The sequence below is a fragment of the Terrapene carolina genome, unplaced genomic scaffold (assembly GCF_002925995.2).
Source record: "Terrapene carolina triunguis isolate 2854851 unplaced genomic scaffold, T_m_triunguis-2.0 Scaffold141, whole genome shotgun sequence".
Taxonomy (NCBI): domain Eukaryota; kingdom Metazoa; phylum Chordata; order Testudines; family Emydidae; genus Terrapene; species Terrapene triunguis.
In genome coordinates, this window is record NW_020664492.1 from 95,907 (window position 1) to 110,794 (window position 14,888).

Below are 14,888 nucleotides of genomic sequence, written 5' to 3' on the forward strand. Positions count from 1 at the left end.
GCTTGCAGACCAAACTGGGGGGAAAGGCTGAGTCTTCTCAGCCCACAAATCCACTGCTACGGGGTTTGCTCCTTCTATCCACTTCTCCAGTTTCATCCCCTCCATCTGTTATGGCTCTATCCCAGGAACCTCATGCTCAGCTCTACAAATGAGCCTCCAGTTCATTTATCCACCAGACTCTATTCTTAAATCTACTCTTGCTCAGGGAAGGCTGAACTGAGTTACTATCAGACCTTAATTACTTCTGAAGCAAATAAATCAGAGGATGGTACTATTAAGAGGCAAGGTTCTCCGCTGTTTAATCAGACAGAGGAAGAGACTAGCCAACCCACATATTACTCTGCAGACAGAATGCTACGTAGAGCTACACCTCTAGCACTTGTGATGCACTGAAGAGGGAACTTTTTATTAAGAAGCTTCGAGACGTTCTCTGAATTCACAGACTGGATATTTTATGGCTTCAGATGGCCAGAAGTAATTTATTTGCTGTTTCTGTGTAAAATAATCAATTACATTGATCTTACCTTTTTCTCATTGAGATAATTGGTCATTAACAGACTGAGATCAGCTTTCCAATGAAACTATAACATGCTTTTTTGCACCTAAAAAGTGAGAGGATCATCATACAAAGTATGTAGTGCACAGACACTGGCTTTAAACCACAAAGTTTACGGTGCTGCATATATTTGTGTTTCTCACTAACAGAAATTGGTCCAATAAAGATATTGGCTCACCCACCTTCTCTCTCTATTTTACAGAAGTAATTTTCCCCTCCCTTTAAACCAAAGCACAAACCCATCCCAAACTAGAACATCCAGAACAGGAGACTAGAAAGTTGGAACTCTTAGATTTCCTTAATGCACTAATCTGTTTTGGATTAGATTATGAGGCACAAGTTAGCCTCATTCTAGAAATAAAATATTGACTTGATTCCATTTGACAAATTTTCCACCCATTAATATTTTATTTACTAAACTTTAAAAATCCATTAGGAAAACATAGCTCAACTATAAAGTATGATACCAGCTGAGATGTGACCCTTTACTTTATAAATTCTACCTGATTTAACATTTTCTTCTTCTGAGCCACCTTCCACCCACTGACTTTCATTGTCCAACAATCGATTTTGTGACTCACTGAGTGGCCTGACAGGAAAGGGCTGATTGGCTCCAGAACTGAAAACAGAGTACACAGAAGTATTGTCCAAAGTTAGATTTTGTAAGAAGCATACAAGTCATAAGTTATTGAAAAATTTAATAAAATTGACTTAAAAGTAAAACAAAAACACCAAACAGTCCAGGCAATGTAACTGGAAATTAAGTATATTGTTGCCCGTTTGAAACCTAATTTACGTATAGACTTGCTTCCGTGAAAATAGCCTCTGCTTGGACTGGTTAAGGCCATTTACTATTCTCATGGGGAAAATGGAAAATTGAACACGGAGGAATGCCTTGTTCAGAACTCCATGCTGCATTCATCTTGTGATTTCACCTACACAATTGCCATATAAATTACAAAAATAATGTAGCCAGTACTTCCTGAAAAAGAAAAAGCAGTGTATAACAATGGGACAAGTTAATGTTAGGGGGCTTCATTCAGCATGCGCCTAATGCAATAGGCTACTTCATTATTTGAGCCATAATCCTGCTCCATTGTTTAAGTTTAAGCAAGTTCCACAGGTTAGTTATCTTGCATAAAAAAAGTATGTTTAATTTATTTTATAAAAGTTGGCTTTTAATTTCTCCAAAGCCCATCTACACCAGAACACAGAACTGTTGCCAGAATGATTTAAGCCATGGATTCCTCTTAAGTGCTAGTGTAGGCTGGAAAATAATAGCACTTCAGAAAGACTTAGTTCCATGTACATGTACAAATCTTCACCAAGTCTGAATCCAGCTTTCTGAAGAATACTGAAGACAGTTTTGTCCTCTCTAAACTAGCACACTTTTCAATATCAGCAAACTACTAAAAATCGTTGCCAGCAACAGTTCAATTTCCTCAAACAGGTAGGGCTTGAGTGTCCCCTTGTTTATGCATTTACGGGACTATGTGAAATGGTAAAAACACCACCAATGTCATTTGTTACTTTATACACATCTACCTCTTTCTAATCCTTCTCTAAAATTGTATTATTATTTTAGTCTTTTCAAATCCCTTCTCATAGGCCTTCAAATTATATTATTTGCTAATCTTTGGAACTTTTCTATTATGTTCTTCTTGAGAAGTAACTAAATCTGAAAGTGTTCACGGTGAAGATGTATCATTAGGGCCCTACCAAATTCACGGCCATAAAAAACACGTCATGGACCGTGAAATCTAGTCTTTTGTGTACTTTTAACCTATACTACACAGATTTCACAGGGGAGACCAGTATTTCTCAAACTGTGGGTCCTGTCCCAAAAGGGGGTGGGGGTGGGGTCGCAAAGTTATTATAGGAGGGTCGTGGTATTGCCACTCTTACTTGCGAGCTGCCTTCAGAGCTGGGTGGCCGGAGAGCAGCAGCAGCTGGCCAGGTGCCCAGCTCTGAAGGCAGCACCCCGTCAGCAGCAGCAGTGCAGAAGTAAGGGTGACAATACCATACCATGCCATCCTTACTTCTGCGCTGCTGCTGGAGACAGTGCTGCCTTCAGAGCTGGGCTCCTGGTCAGCTGCCGCCGCTCTCTGGCAGCCCAGCTCCGAAGGCAGCATTGCTGCCAGCAGCAGCACAGAAGGGTATCAATACTGCGACTCACCTATAATAACCTTACAACCCCCTTTTCCCCCACAACCCTCTTTTGGGTCAGGACGTCTACAATTACTACAGCATGAAATGTCAGATTTAAATATCTGAAATCATAAAATTTACAATTTTTAAAATCCTATGACCGTGAAATTGACCAAAATGGATCGTGAATTTGGTAGGGCCCTATCACCAATCTATCCATTTATATTTTCGGTATTGGTGTCTATCCCCTTAATACGGTCACGTAAATAACTTATTCCTTTCTTTTTTGATCACTGCTTTGCACTGAGGAGACATATTCATTGTGCTGTCCACCATTGTTCCTCAACCCACCCCATCTACCTATGAAGGATTACAAACTAATTCAGGACCTACTGGTGGGTGCAACTAGTTTAAAGTGGCCTTTCAAACTTTCACTTAGTTTATTCGCCAGATGAAAGATGAAATGAGACATAAATAAAAGCACAGAAATACAAAATAAATAGCTGAAACTAAATACCTTTTGGGGGGTTCATTTTGGCTTGAGACAGTAAGTTGCTCTGGATCCATAATCACCAGGCGAGTTGGAAAATTACAACCATCACCCAAGCTACACGATGAAGGAAACATTAAGTAAATCAATATTGGAAGTGTATTAAAATGAGCTAGGTAAATCCAGTTGAATAGGTACTGGCATGAAAATCAAATGTCACATGTCAGAACTAGTTAGCTTAAGTGCCATGCTGCACTCCAAACCCCAGTGAAAACAGGAACTGCACATAGATCTCCTGCATGCCAGTGCAAAGTTCTACCGTTTAGCTATGTGGCCAGGCCAGTTTCTGGCTTTCGGGCAGGCCTATGAAATAACTTTTGCCCTTCTCTGCCTAAACAGATTGCTGTCTGTCATGACTGAGTCACAGCACCAGACTATAGATTTTAGTAAGAACTACTGAGATGATTCTTTGGGATGTGACCCAAAAGTAATTGATTTTTTTTTGTATAAAATTGTGTGTGAAAGCATGTGAGAGAGATTCACACATCCCATTGTACAAATGCATGCAGGTGATCTGGCATTTAAACTGGCAAGAGCTGTAGTGTAGGCAAGGCTCCAGTGGCCAGACCTATTTTTACCACACCTTCAATAAACCTGCTTTTGAAGCCAGTCTAAATTAAAATGATAGGAAAAAAAACTGGTCTGGCTGACAGAGGCTCATCTACGCTATAGATCCCCGTGGTTTTAAACACCATTCTAACACAGGTTCATCTGAAATGGTATTAAAACTGCTGGGAAATTATTTGTCAATTTCTCTACCACAGACAGAGCCTTGTATTGCTTAGTCTCGGAATATTTTCTCGTAACACTTTTAATCTAATTATGTGCGGTCAACAATGAAGGCAAAATTGTGTCAGACAGTTATTTTTAAAATTGTTTCTAAAAATGTCATCTTACATCAGTGTTCTTGTAGCACAGGTGAAGCCTGAGAGTTCACTGGTCTGGTCCTTTGTGTTGCTGGGCTCCTGCTCTATGTAAGGCACCAGACCACTGTCATTTGAAACTGTTAGCATCTTTCTAAACACTGTTCAAGAAGTGTTTTCAACATCTCAGTTTGGCAGGGCCCTACGCTCCCTTGTGATCAAGGCTTAACTCTTCAGATTAGGGTCCTCAGTGAAGTTTGTTCAGCTGTTTACTGTACACTTTCACGCACCAACCCCTAAATTCCAGGAGTTATGCATATTTAGTTTGTTTTTTAAAGTAGTGGAATCCATGGTTCTCATAAGGAGTATCAAGTCTTACTTAATACCTTGTAAAAACAGGCAGCAACCAATACTTCTTTTCATCTCCAAAAACCTCTTTCAGATTTTTGCTGCATCCGAGAGAGAAGCCATTTTTGTCAGGGCCATTTCGAAATGTGGGTGCCCGGAATGCTTCTGTTTAAAAAAGGAAATTAACAATTTTAAACTAAGCAACATACTTAGACAGCATGGAAATGAACAAACAATTTCTCTTCATTACTATGTTTACTGTAGGCAATGGAAAGATACATGGCATTCAGACAGTGAGTTTAGTGAAACTAATATCAACAATGCCTTAATATGCATTACAGTAAAACACTGATGTCAAGTTTTAGCCATTAAAAATATGGCAAAGATCTAACAAGGTAAGTGACATAACAGCAATGAACGGTAAAACTTTAAATTTGATATGGGACGTGCTTTTATAACATGTCTATTTTATTTTATTTAGATTTGACAGTCGAAAGAATACTAATACAAAACCTGAAACCCCGACTATAATTAGGCTTATAACAACTACCCTGCCGCATTAATACAAATCTACAAATAAATTAACCACTAGGCAGTCAGTGCCGATCTTGGAGCACCAGTGTTGCATACTCCCAGTGAGATACTGTTTGATAAGGGAGTTGCTGCATTCTGTACCAGCTTCAATCTTCAAATAGTTTTAAAGTATAGCCTCATGTACAGCGCATTGCAATAGTCTAATCTTGATCTGAGAAGGCCTGTCTAACAGAAGCAAAGACCACAATCAGAAGGAAAGGCTGCAACTAGAGCTGAGTGAATGATCTGATTGATGAAAAATCTGAGGAGGGGGGAAAAAAAAAATCAGAAAAAAATCAATAGGACTTGGGCTACAAAGTCACGTAGGCACTTTTAAAAATGTTATCCAAGTGCTTTAACTTGAACACATGGTAGAAAAAATACCCATTGTACTGACCAGCAAGACTCAGTTTACAGCAGGCAAGGGAAGCATCATTATGGACCAATCCTATTCAACTTATTTATAAATGATCTGGAGAAAGGGGTAAACAGTGAGGTGGCAAAGTTTGCAGATGATACTAAACTGCTCAAGATAGTTAAGACCAAAGCAGACTGTGATGAACTTCAAAAAGATCTCACAAAACTAAGTGATTGGGCAACAAAATGGCAAATTAAATTTAATGTGGATAAATGTAAAGTAATGCACATTGGAAAAAATAACCCCAACTATACATACAATATGATGGGGGCTAATTTATCTACAACAAGTCAGGAAAAAGATCTTGGAGTCATCGTGGATAGTTCTCTGAAGATGTCTGCGCAGTGTGCAGAGGCGGTCAAAAAAGCAAACAGGATGTTAGGGATCATTAAAAAGGGGATAGAGAATAAGACTGAGAATATAGTATTGCCCTTATATAAATCGATGGTACGCCCACATCTTGAATACTGCGTACAGATGTGGTCTCCTCATCTAAAAAAAGATATACTGGCATTAGAAAAGGTTCAGAAAAGGGCAACTAAAATGATTAGGGGTTTGGAACGGGTCCCATATGAGGAGAGATTAAAGAGGCTAGGACTCTTCAGCTTGGAAAAGAGGAGACTAAGGGGGGATATGATAGAGATATATAAAATCATGAGTGATGTGGAGAAAGTGGATAAGGAAAAGTTATTTACTTATTCCCATAATACAAGAACTAGGGGTCACCAAATGAAATTAATAGGCAGCAGGTTTAAAACAAATACAAGGAAGTTCTTCTTCACGCAGCGCATAGTCAACTTGTGGAACTCCTTACCTGAGGAGGTTGTGAAGGCTAGGACTATAACAGCATTTAAAAGAGAACTGGATAAATTCATGGTGGTTAAGTCCATTAATGGCTATTAGCCAGGATGGGTAAGGAATGGTGTCCCTAGCCTCTGTTTGTCAGAGGATGGAGATGGATGGCAGGAGAGAGATCACTTGATCATTGCCTGTTGGTCCACACCCTCTGGGGCACCTGGCATTGGCCACTGTCGGTAGACAGTATACTGGGCTAGATGGACCTTTGGTCTGACCTGGTACAGCCGTTCTTATGTTAGGAAATATTTGTCAGTATTTCCATTTTTCTGTATTACTTTGAGTGTTTTATAAAAAGTTTTCTAGTAGCAAGGTCCCCTCTTTTATTCCCTCTATACCTCATAACATTTCTGGGGCATGGATTGTGTCTTTCTACATCTACGTACAGCACCCAGCACAATGGTGCCATGATCTTGGTTGGAGCGGTGGGGTGCTACTGTAATACAAATGATTTGTACTGTGGTAATGCCTATGTGTTCCAACCAAGGATTAGGGACCTATTATGCTAGGCATCATACAAAAATACAACAAAAAGATAAAACAAATAACTGAAATCCATCGTGCACCCACACCTTTGGTTCCAGACAGATAACTCTTTACACTCAATTATCTCACAACAGAACCTTTCAATTAAATTACTTCCACTGAAAATGTTCCACTCTCCGCAGGATTTTAGAATTTCCCTTAAACATTATGCCACTTCCTGCAGAACTCAAGCTCACATCAGTATCAGTTTTCTGGCCAAAAGGCAACTACATATTCCAATTAACTGACCTATTGTTGATCTGTTTTTGCTGACTAGCCAGCAGTGGTAGCTGAAAAGTGACAGTATGCTGATGAAGAACATGGCAGCCACAAAGAAAAGGAAAAGTACATGGAATTTTGCATGTGAGTCTGGCAGATCATTCTGGGGAGAAAAAAAATGAAGATTAATATTAACCCTTTTTAGCAAATAATCTAGCATCCTCAGTAAACATCCCACTCTACACTTATTCCCCTCTGAAGCTTTTTTCCATTCACTTTGCATAATATGCTGCATCACTAATATTCCATATTATCTGAAGCGGTTCAGAGCAGTGGATCACAGTGATTAGCCTGATGGTAACCCCATTCTGTCTGAATTTTACCTACTGTTCCTTGTAAACACCAACATAACTGGAAGCGAGCAGTATTTTCTATGTACATTTGACAGCACTTTTGGTATAATCTCTTTCATGTTAGGGTGGGTCTTCCATACAGCAACAGGGGAGAGAAAATTGTTTTTAGAAACAGGAAAATTTGGACTGTGAAACCACAAGAATCAACAGATGGACTCAGGGAAGGTGCTTAAACTACTTTTAATTTAAAAACTGACTTGATTTTAAGTTGACAGTGTCCCTGTTAACATGCCCCCAAACTGGCAGCGAAAGCAGAGAGGAACTGGACTAGTTACACAATGTCTTGTCTAAAATATTTTTAAATGTTGGAAACATTAGGGGCTAAATCCACAAAGGGATTTAGGTGCCTAAGTCCAAAGTTTAGATCCTCAAACCCTTTGCTCAGCTGCCGCTTAACCATGAAAGTGCTTAAATTCCCTAGGTGTCTACATTTCTGCCAGTGGGCATGTGCAAAGTTGTGCAAGTCCTGAGTTGCTCAATGCCTAAGACCCAGCGGGATCTTCAAACTGGGCATTCCAACTCCTAGGTTGCCTACAGCGCCCACATCCTGGGTGTTCTCAAAGGTCACCTAAGAGCACACTTACTGGATTGGGCCCTGCACAAAACAGAGGAGGAGGACTTGCTAATGCCCGTGGCTCCCCGCAATAGGCCAGGGGTCAGGGCATTCACCTGGGAGGTTTAAAGGAATGATTTCTAGTTCAAAATGAATGATTTTGGGGAAGTTCTATGGCGTGTGTTATACAGGTGGTCAGACTAGATGATCACAACAGTCTTTTCTGACCTTGGAATCTATGAGGTTCATGGCCAAGAATGTCAAAATAAGAGAGCTGCCTAAGACCCATCCCTTTCCTCCAATTCCTACTGGCTAGTTTAGGCAGCAGGGCTAAGTCCCCTTGGTTGATCTAGGCCTAGTTGCTTGAGTTAGACCAGCTTAAAACACAGCCAGCACTTACACAGCAAACCACTACAGGCCCGTGCCCATGGCAAAATTATGGCGATCACATTTTTATGTAGATCAACTTTTCTTGAACTACAACTTCAGTACGTCAGGTACAAAACATGATTTTAAAAAACAAACAAAAATATTAGGCATTCACTTTCTTCCCTATCTATTTTTAGGGTTTGCTGTATACTTTTACAATAGGCCAATGAGTTTTTTAAACAATAAATGGTTTAATTACATACGCTCAAGAACTCAATACTTTTAAGAAGTTGACCTTTAACAGCATTCGGAAATTAGAGTATCTATTTTTATTCAGAGGTGTAGTTGGCCTTATTGCCATTTAATTTTCCATTAGTCCATTCAACACACACTTATCTGATGTTATCTGTCATACATTTCAATTAAATCAAACACACAAACACTCTATACCACCTGTCCTATATGGAGAAAGGATTACAGGTTTTTTCCAATTAGGTAACAAGGTAAACAACTATCACAAATGAATGGACTAGAAAAAGCACAGTAGGAACAATTTCTATATTAATCACATCAACACAGGATTTTACCTTTGGACAATTCTCTGCAGATTTCCTGCGGCAAAGCTTTGCGCAAACAAAGACAATTTATTATATACCAGTATTACTTCAAGACAAATGTTTGAAAACAGCACAGGCTTTGTTCGGAAAGCAATGGTTAGTGTGCACATGTGTTCTAAAACATGCAGAGTTCCAATGCCCATTAGAAGTCTTATCTTTCATTCATAAAGAAAATGGGAGCAAAGTGCACAGGAGCAGATTGCCAACTCTTTTTTGAAAGCCTGAAGTGCTCTGTTGGTGTGTGTAACTGGCAACATTTATACCATGTATGGGGCGCTTTCAACATGTTTCCTCAGCTTTCCCAATACAGTTGCATCAGGTGCTCTCTCCATTAGTAGTTTTCATCTAACTGTCTTTTAATTTTGTAACTGAGGTTTAAAAAACATTGACTATGAACAGAATATTCAGGGGTCAGGAAAATAACTCAAGCTCAGCATACCTTAGAGGTGCAAAACAAATGCTGTACAGTTTAGTGATTACACATCTATCTGCATTTCCAATATACTCATTACCACAGGTTGGAGTTGTCAGTCAGGGGGTTGTAAATATGAAGAGGAGAAAATTTTCCACTCAGACATGATGTTTGTTTTTCAGTTGTGCTGGGGAAGTAAAACATTTAGGAATGGGCTCTAAATGAGGCAGAATAAAACGGTTTCTCTCTCATTTTCTCTAGTCAGTCATAGCTAAAAAAATAAAAACTGCCCATACAAATACACATGTGATAATGTTCCCTGTCCTGCAGTGTCCTTTTGCGTGAAGGCAAAAGGGTCTTATACACTGATCTGGGATGCCTCCCACCAGTTAACTGAAAAACTCTAGGCTTCCCCTTCTGCAACAATAAAGCCCTCTCTAAACTCGGACTTCAAGTGTGATGTTAGCACACGTTAGCTAACACTTTAAAAGTCTAGCGTGGGCAAGACTGACTGCTTTAAACATATGTAAAGCTGATCAAACAAAAGCCTAAGCTTTAACTTGAACAGTTTAGCACATGCTAAAGGCAGCGTCCCTTGTCCACACAAGACTTTTAAAACGTGTTAACTAACATCACATCTTACATCCAAGTCTAGACAAGGCCTAAGAGAGCAAGGTACAACTGCTCTCTCCACCAACACATCAAGGCTAGGCTCCTTGACCTCGCAACATCCTTACGTAGGGCCATTTAGTTACTGATGATTTCCATTTCTTAGGGCTGCCATTCTCTCTCTCTTTTCTTCAAGAGACCCAGCCATGTTTTAACCTCTTGACATCAGGGTCAGCGGAGGAGATTAATTGCTTCTCTCTGCTGACCTCCACGCTGGGGTAGCCAAGCCTCTTTCCAACCCAAGATAGGTGGTCCTCTTTCTGGGGGACACAGCTTGAAGATTAAGAAATACAGATCCACAGAGTAAACAAGAAAGTTACAGAGGTGCTTTTTATTCCAGGGAGGCAGAATAGCCAAGGCTCTGTCAACAGAGTTTGCAGGCTAAGTGATAAGAGAAAAATTCTCAAAACTGTAAAAGTACTAGAACTTCAAGGTGTCAGATTTTTCCACTGTAAAAAACACATTTTCAAGGGTTGATAGCAATTCTAATACAACTTTCATGAAACATGGCACACATCTTCAGTTTGAAAAAAAAAATTTTTTTTAAACAATTTAAAAAAATCCACTTGGCTATTTTGGAATTATATTTCTGTAAAACAGACAAAGTAATTCTTGGAGAACAGTATTTTCTCAAAGCAAAATATTTAGTTTTTGAAATAAAATTTGATCAGGACCTGGTCAATACTGTGGTTAAATTGCTGCTGCTGTTCTGAACTTTAGAAATTGTTTACCTAACATGGGCAGAACTCATTTTGGTAAAGATATTTTTTGATTGTTCGTGTAACAAAATAGCCAAGCGGATTTAAAAAAAAAAAAAAAAAAAGTTGTTTCAAACTTCCTCTCCTTTTACTTCTATTCATCTTCCCCACAGAATATTTTCTTATCTCATTGTTCTCCTCATACTGCCCTCATTCCACACAGGCACTCTCATTTATAGGGATTTTCTAAACATCTAATAGCCTGAGGTCTCAACTAAAATGAAGGGCCCTATTGGCTAGTAGCAATGCCCATGTGAGAATCTAAGCTCCTCCCACAGCCTTCCTCTCCCTGCCTGCAGCTGTTGCAAAAGGAGATTTGGGATTTCTACTACAATGTTGTCCCTAGATCTGCTCGAGGGCTCCATTTTTGTAGTGTCCAGATAATGTATGCTTGGTAAGTATGAAGTTTCCATTCCCCACTGGCTGTTGGAAGAAAAAAATAGCTCTGTTCCCCCACTTCAGCCTCAGAGCCTACTGGCTGTTGCAAGGGTGGTGCTGTTGCACTTATCCTATCTATGTACCTATATATGGTCTTATCACTTTAAAATCTAAGAACCCCTGTACTAGGCTCTGTTTTTGAATCCATCTTCTGCCTTTACTCAGAGCTTTCCCAAGCTGCAGCAGAGTAAATTTCATCTGAAACTTGTCCATGTTGGGTCAGTGCTGTCTCAAAGGTCCTCAACAGGAACAGTGAAAACTAACAAGCCTGATCAATTTTCACTTTGCTTTGCAAATAAGATATGAGCAGCTGCAGAGGCACTGAAGCTAACAGTCTTCAGACAGCAACACATCAGTTATACCTGGTTCATATCTGGAAGGCTTTCTTTACAACTACTGAGACTAGAATATTTCAAAGAAAACAAATCACACATAGCAATAAAGTCTTAGATTCTGCAGAAGTTGATGGCATTCATCTAGAAAAGCTTCCTACACACCACACACAAGTGAATTTTGTAAGCCATGCTGATGAAAGTGCCACCACTGCTCTACAGAAGTCTTATTAAAATGGTCAACTATTTTAGTCTCATTATAATTTATTTTAGGTACATTAAATGCAGGAGTGTATAAGTGGCTTGAATATAGGTATAAAGTATAGTTTTACTTTGAAAAGTGATTGTAAGAAAGGCATTGAAAGAATTCAGGATTTTGTGTCTTAATGATTTCGATAACAAGTGTGTGCAAGTTTACAATTAAAAGATGTTTTTCCTACTGCAAGTCCAGCAACCTCATTTTGAAATTTGTCAAGATGGGTTCTTTCCACTCTTGAATATCAAAGTTCTGCATGCCAAATTAGACCCACACTCATAATCAAAAATGTTCTGTTGTTGATGCACTGAATCCTGCTCAATCTTTCTAAGTATGTTGGCTCTGCAGTGCTACCAGACATAAGAAGCATCACATACCTGTTTTAATCACTAAAGCAAACAGATATAATTGAATATACAAATGAAGCAGTACTGCTGAGTAAGATAAGACCACTTTTTTTTTTTTTTTTTTTAAACAGTCAATTATCAGAAACGACACATGTTTGCAGGGAATATTGAAGTCTAATGATTACATAAGAAGCTCTTAAGTTTCCTCTCTCCACTCAGAGAAGTCCTCTCCACTATTGTGTCTGATGGGCTTTGGAAGAGATTTTCTGTAAATAGGTGGTATTAAATAATGCTCATTATGGCCGAATGTCCAGACACAAGACTTCCACTGTAATAAGACTTATGAAGTGAGGTGACAAAGCAAATCAGTCCTCTTTCCTGCATATCTGCTCCCCTACTGATCTGTAAAATACAGAGGGCCACATCCACATTGAGCCACTTCACAAACAAATTAAAGATTCAATCGTGTATATTCAATAAGATTGAACATTAGAGTTAGACCATTTAGTTTTGAGAAATTTGCCAAGGCAATGTTTTAATGAGGAAATTAGTAACATATCCGACTGAATACAATCATAGAGCCTGATCCTGCAAAGCACTGACACTCAATTCCCACTGAGTTCTTTGGCTCTACACTGATGGGCCACAATGTAAAATTGATATATTATACTGAAAGGTAGCACTTCGTAGAATTGGGCGTACAGCCTGGATGACTACTAACACCATTTATACCATTTGTCTTTCTTAGACATCAAAAGAACAACTGTTTCAAGTGTAGCTACTCCGAACGTATCGTGTAGTCTTATACAAAGAAAGAGATCCCTGATATAGCTACATCTTTAGGCTCCAAAAACTGTCATCCTTACAGCTCTGAGGATAATTACCATTTTGCACAGCTGCACAGATGGCAACTTGTGTCTAAGAGGCAGTCACAAGTTTTAAAAGTTGTGAAGAAGAGCCTTTCACTGATGACAATTCTTCCAATAAATTATTTTTCAGTAGCATTAGCTGAATTCTGAAAGTAACTACATCTAGTCCTATGTATCAGGAAGGACAGTAGGCACAATGCAAGGCTTTAATATTAGGAGAGGGAATGAAATAGAAGATACTCTATTGAGTCTGGAATGTGCACTTCTCTCTGGAAGAGAATTGGCATAAAATATAATGTATAAGGATGCTTCCACTGATAAGGCTCTATTCAAATGAATTTGTGTAATAGAGTACGTGCATATTGTCCATTTGAACACTGAAAACAGTTGCAGTGAAAGTAAACAGTATTAACACTGCACATACTTCGCATAACTTCTTATGATGCCCATGTCTGGTCAGTAAACACTACTAACCTCAAATTGAAATTTGCCATTATAAGCACTCAGTATTAAAACCAAACAAATTCATAATGAATAGGCACATTTAGCTGTCTCTTCTGCTCGCAGAATATCCACAAGTAGATTTCTATTTCCTTGAATTTGTTATTCAAATCTGACAATATTTTCCATCATTTGTTTTACTCTGTTGCTTGGATTATAAGCAGCTCTCTGTAAGTATCCAACACACATATTTGAAAAATTGAGCTGTGCTGTTCAATTTTGGGCATCAGAGAAGTTGCATTTTATTGTTTTTGAATTTCCACCCTCTCTACTCTCCCACAGTATTTGTCCAGCTCTACTCAATGTAGAACTTAATTCATTTAATTTCGGAAGGTTCTCTTGCTTCAGTCACCTCAAGTGATGCTGCTGTTGATGGTACTGATCCACAAAACAGACAAAAATGGATGACATGATGCTCTGATATAGATTTCAGTAATGCATGCTAATTTAACAAAAAGCAAAACTTACTGTCCAAAACTTTATGAAGTACTGCAAGACCGTAGCGGCAACAAACAGACAGTACAATAAGGAGTATAATAAAAACAGGAGGAAGAATTTGTAGTTAGAAAATCCCACACAGTTATTCACCCTAAAAGAGAAAGAGAGATATAAAGATTAATCAAACTGTTTTTGTGGGGCACCATTGTATGTGCATGATTTCAGCAGTCTGTCAATTGGGACAACGTTCCATCAATGAAAAAGTTAAGATTTAACATTTTAAAATCCCCTTTTTCAAGAATATTCCCTTAAGTCAGGTGATCTGGGCTCCTCCCATCACTCCTGCCACTGAAATAATTTTGCTGAACAAAGAGTAGCCTGATGACCAGCACCATTTCTGGCCAGATTTCTTATATAAAAATATGAAGTCTTGCCAGACATCAGAGACCGTGAGCCACTGGGGGCCTTTCCATTGACTTCAATGGGTGTCATGTTAGGCCCTAGAACATCTATTAATGTTTACCACAACTAGCAATATCTGCTGGGATGGCACGTCATGTGTAGGGAAATAAAAACTGCATGATATTCAATAGGGTCTACATGTCCAGGTTGCAATTCTACACCCTGAAATGAATCCTGCATGGAAAAAAAAAATATATATAGCAATACAGTAACTCCTCACTTAACGTTGTAGTTATGTTCCTGAAAAATGTGAGTTTAAGCGAAACGATGTTAAGCGAATCCAATTTCCCCATAAGAATTAATGTAAATAGGGGGGTTAGATTCCAGGGAAATTTTTTTCGCCAGACAAAACACACACACACACACACACACACACACACACACACACACACACACACA

At 38.9% G+C, this 14,888-nt stretch overlaps 1 protein-coding gene across 3 annotated transcripts in view; it reads right to left on the bottom strand.

Annotated features, from left to right (window-relative positions):
• Nucleotides 1-14,888, bottom strand: part of LOC112118487 (palmitoyltransferase ZDHHC20) — a 70,958-nt gene that overhangs the window by 1,942 nt on the left and 54,128 nt on the right. Inside the window, exons 7-12 of one of the 3 annotated variants that reach the window (XM_024216852.3) lie at nucleotides 14,058-14,178; nucleotides 7,086-7,218; nucleotides 4,504-4,630; nucleotides 3,222-3,311; nucleotides 1,138-1,175; nucleotides 525-602 (exon numbers count right to left, since the gene is read on the bottom strand). In XM_024216852.3, the coding sequence (XP_024072620.1) occupies nucleotides 565-602; nucleotides 1,138-1,175; nucleotides 3,222-3,311; nucleotides 4,504-4,630; nucleotides 7,086-7,218; nucleotides 14,058-14,178 (547 nt within the window). In that variant the 3' untranslated portion in view covers nucleotides 525-564. Of the gene's footprint in view, nucleotides 1-524; nucleotides 603-1,056; nucleotides 1,176-3,221; nucleotides 3,312-4,503; nucleotides 4,631-7,085; nucleotides 7,219-14,057; nucleotides 14,179-14,888 lie in introns of all 3 variants that reach the window. The other 2 variants (XM_024216845.3, XM_024216835.3) reach the window with 2 other exon arrangements.